A 15,733-nucleotide genomic window follows, 5' to 3' on the forward strand; every position below is an offset into this window, starting at 1 on the left:
AAAGTGCGAATTTTGTTATGAAATTTGGTATGTGGGGTTATAATAATATTTGGAACAACTTGCTCAAATAACTTTTTCCGATATCTCTAACTCAAAGCAAAATATCGGTAATTTATCGTGTTTTTGAATTGGCAGTAGGCCGCGTTTAGAATTAAAAAAATTCAGTTGAGTATCTTAAAAAATTTGAAGCTTCATTATGTATGGACTGCAAAACTTCAAATCTGTATTTATTTTGATGTGCATAGGTATCTATTTACAAATAGATGGAATTGTTAACAAATAAACGACACAAACTTTGGTATTAAACTTTTACAATTAGATTAACTATTTTTAAAATGATATGATATCATGAAATTATGAATTAGGATGATATTATGAAATGTAAATAAAAAATGGTCAAAAAATAGAGCCTTAAATTACATTTTTTGGCGCATTTTTTTGCTAGTGCAAATTTGTCTAGATATTTTACAGTTGGGTATAGCCTCCCCTATTGTAAAAATCACGAGCCGCCACTGACATAGAGTGTAAAAATGTTATGCTTACATAAAATTTTATTATTTTACTACAGGGAAACACAAATCCAAAAACACAAGAGTTATAATAAATAATACATTTCCTAAAACCACTAATATATTCTTTTAATGACTTATTTGCACGGTTACAGATACATACATACCTATCTTGAAAGATTAGCAATGAACTACATACTGTCAGAACTACATACTGTCAGTGTGCGCAGGCGCGCGGATCATGTACAATTTTACCCTCAATCGATTCGCCGCTAAAGAAGAATATCTTCAAAAAAACGTGTTTTTAACGTAGTCTTAGAAAAATCACCGGTAGAGACGTTTCGTGCAACAATTAATATTAGAATTTGTTTTGACGTATTAATTCAAAGTTTGTTACGAACCCTTAAACATATTCAACCGTCATTTATAAACAAGTGTGTTTCTGTGACCTTCTTCTTCTTCGTCTAGCCATTCACGTCCACATCTGAACATAAGCCTCTTCAAGTCTTCCTTTCCGTTGTTTTTTTTGTACGCTACTTGTAGCCAATTTTTCCCGGCAGTTCGTTTCAGATCATCTGTCCATCTCATAGGTGGTCTGCCTCTGGGTTTTTTGTGTTCGTATGGTCTCCAGGTTAGAATTGTTCTGTGCCATTTTTGTTAAGATCGCTTCTAGCTACATGTCCAGCGTATTCCCATTTCAATTTTAGTGATTTTTGAACCACATCGGTGACTTTGGTTTTCGTGTCGGGTAGTGTTTCTGCCGCGTATGTCATTATTGGTCTGATGACTGTTTTGTAAATTCTGCCTTTCATTTCTTTTCCGATATTTTTATTTCTCCATATTGTGTCGTTCAGGCAAACTGCGGCTCTGTTTGCTCTATTCGCTTGATCTTCCACTTCTGTTTCGAGCCTTTCGTAGTAGGGTGGTTCGAAAAAAACTTTTTTTTATATTTCAGATCGCTATAGTGCGCAAAAGTTGCCATTGGTATAGACTTGAAAAAAGCACTAATTATTATTTTTTTACTAATTGGTCTTCCGGTCGCGCAATGCCATCAAAGTTAGCAAAAATTGTGAAAAACCTGAATTTTTCATATATTTTTTTAACAGGCCAGATGGTTTTAATTGCGTTCCTATACCATGAATTAACTACTAAAAGTATGTAAAATAAATATAAATGCACTTATTATACATTTGTTTCATATCTTCCGGTCGCGCAACGTAATACAAAATGAGTAAAATTAGTAGTTTTTGCAAAATTTCAAAGTTTGACTGTTTGGTACAATTGAATCATACAACTTTTAGAGATGGTATAGTTTAATTTAATTACGATAATATATTTAAAATCCAAGCATATAAGATAAATTTTAATATTCAAGTGGAATTCGGTCGCGCAGTGGAATGCCAGCGAAGCGCGCGCTGCTACAAATAAATATACATGTGGGAATACCTCTACAATGGCGTATTTGTCTTCTCCATTACAACCAACTGCCATTCCACCACCTTTTCCAACACTTTGATAAAAATACAACAGGAGCAATAGGATATTCCGGACCAATTGGAAAGGCCCTACCTGATTGTGAAAAACTACCACTTATTGATTTTAATTCTGTTGATTGTGAGATTCCAAAAGTTGACAAGCGTATTCTTAAGCTTGTCAACTCTTAAGCACCAATAATTGTACTTGCTTGAGATATCAGAAGTCATCAAGTCAGGACATTGTTCAGAAGACTTTGTAGTGGGTACGTGATCCTATCCCAACGTCACATTCAAGATGGCTTACTACTGCAAACCAAGTTTTGCGTTTCTACATCAGTGTGTCCAACCCTTCTGAAAATCTGACAGAGATTGTCACATTCATTCTCAAATGTTATAATATGCCTATGTGGTTTGCCATAAAAATAAACCACAAATTCACAGATGGGTCTAGACATGATTACAAAATCATTGAATATTCAAGGTACTTACCAGTAGAGCTTCTTCAATTTGTTGATCCCGTTTTACAACGGAATGCTTACTTTGTCCATCCCGAAAATTTACTTTTGGCTATGGTAACTGATGACAGAAACTATTTCCGAGAGCTGGGCTTTAGGCGTATCATGAAGGAAAAGCAAGCAATATCTGAATGTGACTCAGAATCTTTAAACCACCAAACTTAAACTTTGAAGCTAAATAGTATTACGAAATTATCAATTGGAACACCAGTACACTGACTCCCCTCTACTGCTAAGAACATTGACTAATGAAGAGATAAAACAGTATGTGAGCAATGACTTCAAGCCTGTTATGAGTATAGATACTTTGCCATGCCATACACAGGCAGTTGAAAAATGCGTCAAGCTAGGGACCGTAGCTTCAAGTAAAGTGTGTGGACACAGTTCCAGAGACGGCTATATTAGAACCACATTATTGCAGCGCTCAGCGATGGCAACGATTAAAATCAACAACAACTGGTAGTCTTTCACAATCAGGTAGGGCGTTTCCAATCGGTCCGGATATCCTATAGTGCCTGTTGTATTTCCATCCAAGTGTTGGAAAAGGTGGCGTAATGGCAGTTCGTTGTAACGGAGAAGACAAATATTCCATTGTAGAGGTCTTCCACATGTATTTCTATTTGTGGCTGGGCGAGCTTCGCTGGCATTCGTCACTTTCGCCTCGCCTCTCGGTAGTCTGCTGTTTTTGACGAAGCTGCGCGACCTAATTCCACTTGAATATCAAAATGTATCTTAGATGCTTGGATTTTAAATATATTATTGTAATTGAATTAAACTATAGCATCTCTAAAAGTCGTATGATTAAATTGTACTAATCAGTCAAACTTTGAAATTTTGCAAAAACTACTAATTTTACTCATTTTGTATTACGTTGAGCGACCGGAAGATATGAAACAAATGTATATTAAGTGCATTTATATTGATTTTACATACTTTTAGTAGTTAATTCATGGTATAGGAACGCAATTAAAACCATCTGGCCTGTTTAAAAAAAAATTGAAAAATTAAGGTTTTTCACAATTTTTGCTAATTTCGATGGCATTGCGCGACCGGAAGACAAATTAATAAAAAAATAATAATTAGTGCTTTTTTCAAGTCTACCAGTGGCAACTGTTGAGCACTATAGCGATCTGAAATAAGAGAAAAAGTTTTTTTTTGAACCACCCTATTCCGTAGCTAGATAGTGTGATGCCTAAGTATTTAAACTCCATCAAATGTTCTATTATCTGACCATCCAGCTCCAATTTACATCTTATTGGATTTGCTGTTACAATCATTTTGTATTTTTTGGGGAAATTAACATGTTAAATTTTTTGGCGGTTATGTTAAATTGGTTCAGCATATGTTGTAAATCATCTTCACTTTAAGAGATTAGTATTGCATCGTCTGCATAGCAGATTATTTTAAGTTGTTTTTCTCCCATTTGGTATCCTTTTTTAGTTCTTACTTTTTTTATTATTTCATCCATGATCACATTGAACAATAACGGACTCAAGGAATCCCCATGCCTTATCCCATTGCCAGCTTCAATTGGGTCAGTTAACTCATCTTCTACTTTTACTTTTATTGTGCTGTTCTGGTAGATATTTTCGATCGTTTTAATTATTCCTAGAGGTATCTCTCTTGAGTATAACAAAAATGGATAACGTCCTTTAATTTGGCCCTGTCAAATGCTTTCTTAAGGTCCACGAAACATAAATATGCCGGTTTGTTGTATTCTAACGATTTCTCTTGAAGTTGCCTCATTATAAATATACTAATATGTATAAGCCATAACGATTTTTACTGTTGCCTTTTAGCTTTCAAGCATGATTTTCGCATCCAATTTGCTTTGGTCGGCACGGTATTGAAATTGTGCTCAACAGACTCTTGTTTCTCTCTTCTCTGTTTAGTCTTATTCTTTTTGATGTGTTTACCCGTGGCGAATGTTGGCGATCATCATGGCAGTCTTCATCTTATCTGCAGTGCACATATATTTTGTTGAACCAAGTTCTGAGATTGTTTAACCAGGATGTTCTCCTTCTGCCTGGACCTTGCTATCCAAAAATAATTTTGCTGGCAGGATGGCTTCTAGAAGTTCATATCTGGATTCATTTCACATAAGAGAAGTATATTATAACTTTCGAGATTTGATGGTGGTCAGTACCTCTCGGTTTTTCTTAATTCTTCTTAGGACCTCCTAATTTGGGACTCAGTCAGTCCACGGGATTTTAAATATTCTCCGATATAACCATATCTATAGTGCTATATTACTATGGGGTGTACATTGTCTTAGTTATAAACATATTAATGGACCTACAGACAATCAATTATTGAATTTATTTTTTTAGAGACTAGTCAGTGAAGTTTTGGACATTCCCCAGCACAAAATAGTAAGCAGAGTAAAGCGGTTAGGAGGTGGATTTGGAGGAAAAGAATCTAAAGCCGCTATGTTGGCGCTACCGATAGCAGTTGCAGCTAAAAAGTTTAACAGACCGATAAGGTGCATGTTGGATAGAGATGAAGACATTGTGATGACTGGTGCAAGACACCCGTTCTATTATAAATATAAAGTAGCCTTTGACGAAAGTGGTAAAATGTTAGGTCTCAATGCAGAACTTTATGCAAATTCTGGGTATTCAAATGATCTTTCATTCTCGGTAAGTACTACCTAGTTACACTCCGACCAGAATAGGAATAGACGTAAGCTACGCGCAAACCGGAGAAGGGATGCAGACTTCATTTGTAAACATACAGTTTCATCAGTCAACACAATAAATCTTTTTTCCTTTCTAAATTGTTTAATAAAAAAATTCCTTTGTAAAAGATATAAATTTTTTTATTGTAATATCTTTAAGGGCTACACCACAGAACGTTTTCGATTTTTTACGAAATCATCATCAGTGTTAAGAACAGGTTAAATGTTAGCTGAGCCACCAAAGAAATACCAGGGTGAGAAACCTTTAAATGGTAAATAATTATGTTATAATCGCATATTTGTTTGAAATTACATAGGATGGATAATATTTATAAAGAATTATGCCCTTCGGTAAAGTATGACTTTCAGGATATCTTGGATTTTAAAGCACCCTAATATATGTCTGTGTAGATATTGGCATTGAATCCGACCCGGGCCGACCGTCACATGTAACACCGTTGCCGTATCCTCTATTTTTTCATACTATCACGTTACAATTTTTTGTGATATTATATTTGTGTGTGAAATGTATCATTTTTGTGTATTTTAGGTATGTTCTAATATGTTATGTATATATAGGTTTTTACTTGATTATTTTAAATCATTGTGACGTTTAACTTGCTAGAAACCTTGTAATATTGTGTACCTAATGTGTTAAAAGTAAGTAGTTTTGAAACACCAATTAAGTAAAGTTTATTATGTTGTTGTTTTCACCAATTTTGAAAAAATGTGAAAACATTGAATTGTCCACGTCCGTCTGTCCGTCCGTCCGTCTTGTCTGTCTGTTTGCAAACTCAACTCCCTCGTCATTATACCAGGTAGAATGACAAATGAGGTGTCAAATGAAAGCTTATCCAAGGGTGGTACTAAAGGTGAGAAATTTAACCTAGGCTGTCTGTCCGTCTATCTGTCCGACCGCGTATATGATTCCTTCGTCACTGTACCAGGTAGAATGACAAATGAGGTGTCAAATGAAAGCTTATAATCCAAGGATGGTACTAAAGATGAGAAGTTTGACATAGGCTGTCTGTCCGCCTGTTCGTCCGACCTGGTATAGTGACGGAGGAGTTATATTCGCGGACAGACAGACAGACGGACAGACAACCTAGGTCTAATTTCTCACCTTTACTACTATCCTTGGATTATAGACTTTCAGTTGACACCTCATTTGTCATTCTATCTGGTATAGTGACGGATGAGTTATACTCGCGGTCGGACGGACAGACGGACAGACAGCCTATGTCAAACTTCTCATCTTTAGTACCATCCTTGTATTATAAGCTTTCATTTGACACCTCATTTGTCATTCTACCTGGTATAGTGACGAAGGAGTTATATTCGCGGTCGGACGGACAGACGGACAGACAGCCTATGTCAAATTTCTCACCATTAGTACCATCCTTGTATTATAAGCTTTCATTTGACACCTCATTTGTCATTCTACCTGCTATAGTGACGGATGAGTTATATTCGTGGTTGGACGGACAGGCGGACAGACAGCCTATGTCAAATTTCTCACCTTTAGTACCATCCTTTTATTATAAGCTTTCATTTGACACCTCATTTGTCATTCTACCTGGTATAGTAACGGAGGAGTTATATTCGCGGTCAGACAGACAGACGGACAGACAACCTAGGTCTAATTTCTTACCTTTAATACTATCCTTGGATTATAAGCTTTAATTTGACACCTTATTTATCATTATACCTAGTATAATGACGGAGAAGTAAATGTTATTATCCTATTATTCTTGTAGGTATATTTAACATTGATTGAAATTATGAAAGAAATATACAGAAAACAGCATGGCAACACTGTGATGCACAAACATAAAAATGCAGCCACATTCAGCTGTGCCAGCTGTGCGTTACATAGGGTGCTTTAAAATCAAAGATGTCCGACTTTCCCATCACGTGGGTTGCAAAGTGAGTTGATGTGTCTCTACATGACGACAGTTAGATGGCAACTGGCTGAAAGCAATTTTGTTTTTGCTCAATAACTTTTTTCCATAGGGATATATGTATAGGCATTGCTTCACAGAAAAAACTTCCATCCTTCCTCTTTCAAATAACTTTAGGTAAAAGTCTTTATGATTTATAATTTCCGAAATATGATTTTTCAGATTTCGCCACTGACAGCATTTTTGGGTCATTTTTTATATTATTTCGCCTTATTGTTTACATTGTTCTGTAATTTTTATACCCAGTTTTAGGTATATGCAATGGTACATTTAAAGTAACTTTAAAATGGTCTATTATAGAAGGTTATGTGGCTATTTTTAAGTAAGATATGGTTTTTCAAAATTTTATACTTTTAACGATTTTTGATATGTTTTACAATTTTTTTATTTAGATATATACATTGCTCAATACAAAAGAAAGCTTAATTTCTTTTATTTAAAATGGTGCATTGTAAAAAATACTAGGACTATTTTTAAACAAGATTATGCTTTCTCAAAATATGACATGATGTATACTACACATGCAATATGTCTCACTAAGGAACCATATGGAAAACCTTTTTATTGTTAAAAATATTCTTCATAAAATGACCTATTATTCATAGCCTAAAACCAAAGATGCAATCATAATATATCAAATTTTATCAATAGTATACGAGGTATGTTAAAAAATATGAATTTCTCTCAAGAGTAAAACACCTTTATATTTCACAATACGGAAAAGTGTTATTAAAAAAAAAAGTTAAAAAAAATGTACACCATTTTAAAGAAAATAAAATAAACTTTCTTTTTATTTCACAATATATATATATATATATATATATATATATATATATATATATATATATATATACCTAAATGCACAAGAAAAAAAGTTACTTAACTTATAATGAGAAATTTGAAAAATAATCGTAAACAAAATAAAAAATCGTTAAAAGTATATAATTTTGAAAAACCATATCTTGCTTAAAAATAGTGATACAACCTTATACAATAGACCATTTTAATGGTAATTGTCTTCTCTTCCTACTAAATGTACCATTGCATATACCTAGATATGCGTAGAAAAAAGTTACAGAACAATGTTTGCGAAATAATGGGGAAAATAGCTCAAAAATGCTGTGAGAGGCGAACTTTAAAAAATCATATTTCGGAAACTATAAATCCTAGAAATGTCTACCAAACGTTCTTATTTTAAAGAGGAAGGATGAAAGGTTTTTTCTGTGAAACAATGCCTATACCTATATTCTTTCGTGTTTTTTTTTGCTTTTTTTGAATATGTTTTTGTAAAAAAATATATATTTGACTTAAAAGGTAATATTTCGATAGTAAATTTAATTTGAAACAATTTTTTTCTGTAGACGTCTTTGTACCAAAAGTGCATAGAACTCACCCTAATGCACCCTGTGGCTAGGGACTAATTCACCCCTTCCTCATAAACGCACCCCTTTAAATGGTAGCACTCCGCGGTTTTTTCATATTTAGAGGTCCATTGACCATATGAAACAATAAAATCCCATTAACGTTGTAGTTCCTTTAAGTACATAATCAAAAGCCTATTATTAAAAATTACTAAAAATTGAGATTTTACACGAAACTTGTCAATGTCACGAATCGCCACTATAGTGAAACTATCCGCATAAACAGCTGTCGATCAACTGAGCGTTGTGTGACAAAATTTGCTAGCGCGCATGCAATAATTATATTAACGTCTATTCCTATTCTGGTTCACCTGTAAATACTAAGTAATTAAATTCGCTCAAATCGGAGCTGTTCGGACAAACATTTCTAAAATTTTTAGGTAATGGCTAGGGCCGTGACTCATGCTGAAAACGCTTACCACATACCAACTTGTAAAGTCAAGGGCACTCTATGTAAAACAAACCTTCCTTCCAATACAGCCTTTCGAGGATTTGGAGCCCCCCAAGGAATGTACATGGCTGAGGTTATTGTTCAGCAGATTGCTGATTACTTGCAGAAGGATCCTATAGAAATCAGCCAAATTAATTTATACAACGAAGGTGATGCAACTAACTTCAACCAAGTCTTGGAAAATTGTACTCTGGATAAGTGTTGGAGGGAGTGCAAGGAGTCTTCGAATTATTTAAGTAGAAGAGAAGCAGTGAAAGAATTCAACAGGTATGATAAAGCGATAACTAGAATAATTCAGGTTCTAACTCTAAAATTGCCCTTTTGATTTAGTTCCTATAATATGTACTTACAAATGTTCCAGACACACTCATGCCACTTGATCTTATTTTTCCTCTAGTGCCGACTCCACTTATGAAGGTTTGCAAATTGGAAACTACTGGAAACTACCGGAAACTACATGGTTGTTGACAGTTCACTTATCCCCGTTGATTTCAATATACAGTGAGCCCGTAAAAGTTGGAGTAAATTCATTTTTTTCGTGAATGGGCAATTTTGGAAATAAATTCCAAAACTGATAGATTTTTATTTTTAAATTTCGATTTTTTGACATATATATTATACTAGTGACGCCATCGATCTGGGCATGATGACGTAATCGATGATTTTTTAAAATGAGAATAGGTGTCGTGTGCTATTTCATTTGAAAGGTGATTTAATTCGCTATTCAGTAATATAAACATGTACAATATTATTGATACAGGGTGTCCAAAAAAAATGTTTTAGTTAAATTAATTGACAAGAAGAATGTATGTAATTTATTTAATTCAAAATACATTTTAATGCTGTCAGAAAATAGAAAAAAAAATGTTTATTTGATAAATAAACATTGCTTTTCGCTTAAATTAAATGTTCAAGCTGCCAAGAGGCAGGTGGGTGACAGCTTTAACATTTAATTTAAGCGTAAATCAGTCTTTATTTGTCAAATAAACATTTCTTCCTGTTTTCTGACAGCAGTAAAATGTATATTGAATTCAATAAATTACATACATTCTTCTTTTTGTCTCAATTAATTTAATTAAAAAAAACTTTTGGACACCCTGTATAAATAATTATGGTAATTTTTATATTACTGAATCGGGAATTAAATAACCTTTCAACTGATCTATCTTCTTCTTTTTCTTCTTCACGTGCCGCTCCTAACGGAGATTGGAAATCATCATGACCACTGCGACTTTGTTGGCAGCGCGCCTAAAAAGTTCAATCGAACTACACCCGAACCATTCACGTCGATTGCGAAGCCACGATATTGTTCGTCTTCCTACACTTCTTTTGTCCTCAATTTTGTCCTGCATGATATTTCTTAAAAGTTCGTACTTTCACCCCTCATAATGTGCCCCAAGTATTCCATCTTTCTAGTTTTTATCTCATTTATAATTTCGCACCTTTTGTCTAAAGTTTGGAGTACTTGCGTGTTAGTGACGCGGTCCATCCATGATATTTTGAGGATGCGCCTATAACACCACATCTCGAATGCTTCGATATTTTTCATGGTCGACTGTTTTAGTGTCCACGCCTCCACTCCATAGAACAGGGTGGAAAAGACATAACACCGCAGTATTCGTATTCTTAACTTTGTGTTGATATCACGATTGCAAAGGAGTTTACGCATTCTATTAAAGATTGATCTATCAATTTGTATTCTACATTTAATCTCTTTAAATTGATCAGTATCGTCTGTGATCCAAGCACCTACATATTTATAACAGGACACAATCTCAATCGCTGTACTGTCTATTACAAGATTAGCTCTAATTTGTTTAATTTCGCGATTATCATAAATTTAGTTTTTTTTCAAATTTATATTCAAGCCTTTTCTCGTGGTCGCGCCACGAGAAGAAGCACTACGGAGCAGAGGACGACCACCAACCAGATGGGCTGACGATCTGAAGCGTATTGTTGGCAACTGGATGCAAGCCGCACAAAACAGAGAAAGATGGAAAGAGCTGAGGGAGACCTATGTCCAGCAGTGAACGAGTACGGGTTGATGATAATGATATTCAAGCCGTAACCGTTACAGTATTATATTGAGACTTTCAACGAGATGTTGTAGTTCTACTAGCTTACTCGATAGGAGGACCATATCGTCAGCATACCTTATATTGTTGATCGGCTCACCATTTATTATCAGACCAACATCTTCTTCCGCGAGTGCTTGTTGACACATGGCTTCACTACACAAATTAAATAAAAGTAGTGATAAGATATATCCCTGTCGGACTCAGAGACGGATTTGAATTTCTTTTGTTAGCCTATCCTCAACCTTCACATTTGCATATAATTCAAATATCTGAGCTATCACTCGACCCCTATTCTCATTAAAAAAATCATCGATTACGTTATCACGCTCAGATGGATGACGTAACTAGTAACTAGGATGACGTAAGTATGATGTAATATATACCAAAAATTAATAATTCAAAAATAAAAGACGATCTGCTTCGGAATTTATTTTCAAAATCATCCATTCACGAAAAAATGAATTTATTTCAACCTTGACGTGCTCGTGCTCACTGTATTTAGGCCTGTTGATATAGTCCAAGAATTGCGCATGCCAGTATAGGGCTAGCTTTACATTGGCTAATCATTAGTATTCTCTTTGTCTTTATTTCTATGCGGGGTCAGCTTCTCTAAATAAGTACATTATATTCTCCATAAATTTTTATCTTGAGTCATACCAATATCATCCCATTTACCTACATGTCTTGCCTAAGCTTCTCCACTTAGGTATTTTTGGTCTTTCTCTCTTATTATTCCCAGGAAACTTCTCGACGTTGAATATACCCAACCAATCTAATATTTTCATTCTTAATGTGATTTTTTTTCTCACTTCATACATCGATCTAAACATACTTATTTGCTCCATATGCACTCGTTGTTCCTTTTTTTTTTGTTTCCTTACCTGTTTATGACAGTTTTATAACATTTTATCTTCCGCTTCATTGAAATCTTTCTGTCAGACAACACACCACTCGCTTCCTTCCACTCCATTCATCCAACATTAATTCTTCTGCATTCATCTTCATCATTTGTCCCATTACTATGTAATACCATTGATTAAAATGGGTCTACCCCAAAATCCCGACAGCCAAAATCCCGATAGCCACAATCCCGACGGCCAAAATCCCGACACGCCAGAATCCCGACAGGCTAAAATCCCGACAGGCCAGAATCCCGACAGGTTTGATAAGTTTCTTTTTAACATATAATTACATTTATTTCTTGTTTTTTGTTTATGGCCATCTGTTTTTTATTTTTTGTTACTAAACAAAAGTATTTTGTATTAAAAGTATTAAACACAAGTCGGAATTTTTACTTATGCGAGGATTGTTGCATGTCGGGATTTTGACCTGTCGAGATTCTGATGTGTCGGGATTCTGGTGTGTCGGTGTTTTGGCCGTCGGGATTTTGGCTGTCGGGATTTTGGGCGGCACCGGATTAAAATCTACCCAGTCTAATAGTTATTAATAAATTTTTTCCCAATCATTTTACCATAAAATGTAATCATTTTATTAGTAGTTGTTGTTGTTCTAAATCGCTTTCACTATTTTCTACTAATACTAAATCATCAGCAAACATTAAGCACCAAGGAATGTTACCGTGTAGTTTCGCTATTATTTGTTCCAACATTAATGAGAAAAATGAAGATGAAGCATCGAGCCTTGGTACAATCCTAGCTTCAATGAAATTAATGAGATTTATCAGTTTCTCTTACACCTGTCCTAACACAAGCTGTTAGTCCTTCGTATGGCTCTTGAAATATTTACATATTCACCGGGAACTCTTTTCCTATTTAGCGCCTACCACAGAATCGAGGAACTCTATCATTTGTTTTCTCAAAACGAAAGAATACCATAAATATGAGCGTTTGTTTTTTCCTGTATTTTTTTACTAACTGCCTTATAATCAAAATTGCATTTGTTGTTCATCTGCCTTACATAAAGCCAAACTGATTATCAGATATTTCAGTTTCTTCACGTTATATCATTGGTCTATCAATTACTCTCTCCCATTTTTACATGGTATAAGCAGTTTTATGATCCTGTGCATTGTTGTATCTACTATGTTTTCATAAACAGTTATGTATTATGTATAAACATACGTATTCTCTTCTGTCTTGTTAATTTTTTATGGTCAGCCACTATTGATAAGCTTTAGCCTTTTCTTTTATTTGTTGCTTTATCTTTGCTGTTGCCCTGGTCTTTGTTTTTATAATTTATCTGGTTATTTTTCCTTTCAATTACTTCTTATGCTTCTAACTATATTTGGGATTTCATGTTTTCATATTGTCCTTCATTTGATAGTCCTTTTGCATCTCTTGTTTTTGTTGATAGTCTCAATTTATAAAGAAAAGGTGTAGACTCGTTGTTTACAACTGTGCATTGTTTTATATATATCATGTTTTCATAAACAGGTACTGATATAATGCTTCTCCATTCGTTTGGCCTCACTTCCATAATTCTCAAATCCACAAAGAAAAAGGTTTTCCTGCAGCTGGCTGTAGTATACCATGTATCACAAAAAATGTAAGCAAATCCTTTATAAAAGGTATGTTTATTAAAATTCACTAAAAAAGAACTATATCACAAATGCAGAACTAGTTTTCGATCTGATTACAGATCATCATCAGTGCTGAATAGGATGCTAACATGCTAAGCCACCAAAATTGAAAATATTTGGGTAAAAACCCTTTAAAATTAAGCAGTCATGGAAACATTGACTAGAATTATTATAATAATTAACATGGATGCTTTAAATATTACATGATTAGGCTCCCGGCACCATTTCAAGAGAGATGTCTTGACATCTTTCAAGATTTTATTATAATTAGTTGTCAACGACCGTTCAAAATGTGAGGTAGCAAAACCTTTGAACGAATTATTTAACTCAAGTGAGGGTCAAATGGTGCCCGGGCCTCTTCTTCTTCTTCTTCTTCGTCTAGCCATTCACGTCCACATCTAAACATAAGCCTCTTCAAGTCTTCCTTTCCATTGTTTTTTGTTGTACTCTACTTGTAGCCAATTTTTTCCGGCAATTCGTTTCAGATCATCTGTCCATCTCATAGGAGATCTACCACTGGGTCTTTTGTGTTGGTATGGTCTCCAGGTTAGAATTGTTCTGTGCCATTTGTTTAGATCGCTTCTAGCTACATGCCCAGCGTATTCCCATTTCAATTTTAATGATTTTTGTACCACATCGGTGACCTTTGGTTTTCTGTCTTATCCATGTGTTTGTTTTCCTGTCCTTAAGTGATCTGCCAAGCATTGCTCTTTCCCTCGCGCATTGAGTGAGTTTGAGTATGTTCATATTCTTTTTTGTGATTGTCCATGTTTGTGCCCCATATGTTAATATCGTAATAATGCATGCATCAAAAACTTTAGATCAAAGATGTAGTTGAATTTGCTGATTTCTGAGTATATAGTTCAGTTTGCCGAATGCTGCCCATGCTAACTTTCTTCTTCTTTTTATTTCTGCCGTTTGAATTTCCCTATTTAGTATTATTTTTTGTCCAAGTATATATTATATTCTTCAACTTTTTCTATAACTTTGTCGTTTATTATTGTCACGGTTTCTTCGGAGTGCATGACTTTTGTTTTGTTTAAATTCATTTTCAGTCCTATTTTAGAAGATTCTGTGTTTAGTTCTGAAAGCATGGTTTGCAGTTCTTGTAGGTCAGTAGCTATCAGGATTATGTCATCCGCAAATCGTAGATTACTGAGGTAGCGGCCATTGATGTTTATTCCCTTATATTTCCAATTTAGATTTTTAAACACGTCCTCCAAAACTAAGGTGAACAGTTTGGGTGATAGAGTATCTCCCTGTTTGACTCCCCTGTTTAATGGTACAGGGTTCGTGTATTCATTTTCATTTAGGTAGTATGTAGCTGTAGCTTGGTTCATAGTTTATTTTATTAAGTTAATATATCTGCTCTGTATTATACAATGTTGCATTGCGTTTATTACGGCCGTGTGTTCTATGGTGTCGAAAGCTTTTTCGTAGTCTACAAATGCTATAAAAACTGGAAACCTGTATTCGTTAGATTTTTCTATTCATATTTTTGTGGTTAACAGGTGATCGGAAGTTGAATAGCCTTTTTTAAAACCTGCCTGTTCATATGGTTGGTATTCATCTAATTTCCTTGTTAGTCGGGTAGTTATGACTTTGGTGAGTATTTTAAACAGGTGTGACAGTAGACTGATGGGCCTGTAGTTTTCCAACTTTCGATTATCACCTTTCTTGTGTAATAAGATTACTTTAGAGTAGTTCTTCCAGCTCTTAGGGACTTTGCCCTGGTGTAAACAACTGTCCGGGCTTAATCATGTGATATTTAAAACATCCATGTTAATTATAATAATTCTAGTCAATGTTTCCGTCACTGTTTAATTTTATTGGGTTTTTACTCGAATATTCTCAATTTTGGTGGCTTAGCATGTTAGTATCCTGTTCAGCACTTATGATGATCTGTAATCAGATCGAAAACTAGTTCTGCATTTGTGATCTATCCCATTTTAGGGAATTTTAAAAAATATAAATTTTATAAAGGATTTTTCTTAAATTTTTTCCATAATTCTATTCTGTTAGCCGACGGGTTACTGCCCCCCTAATGCTGTTAATTGTTATTGATGTAAATTTACTTTCAAATTAACAAAATTAATCAATATTTTAA

At 34.5% G+C, this 15,733-nt stretch overlaps 1 protein-coding gene across 2 annotated transcripts in view; it reads left to right on the forward strand.

Moving 5' to 3' along the window:
- Positions 1-15,733, forward strand: part of LOC114333334 (xanthine dehydrogenase) — a 132,818-nt gene that overhangs the window by 99,200 nt on the left and 17,885 nt on the right. For both annotated transcript variants that reach the window (XM_050648324.1, XM_050648325.1), the window contains 2 exons: positions 4,830-5,138; positions 8,939-9,276. In XM_050648324.1, the coding sequence (XP_050504281.1) occupies positions 4,830-5,138; positions 8,939-9,276 (647 nt within the window). The remainder of the gene's footprint in view (positions 1-4,829; positions 5,139-8,938; positions 9,277-15,733) is intronic.

The sequence above is a fragment of the Diabrotica virgifera genome, chromosome 4, assembly GCF_917563875.1.
Source record: "Diabrotica virgifera virgifera chromosome 4, PGI_DIABVI_V3a".
NCBI lineage: Eukaryota > Metazoa > Arthropoda > Insecta > Coleoptera > Chrysomelidae > Diabrotica > Diabrotica virgifera.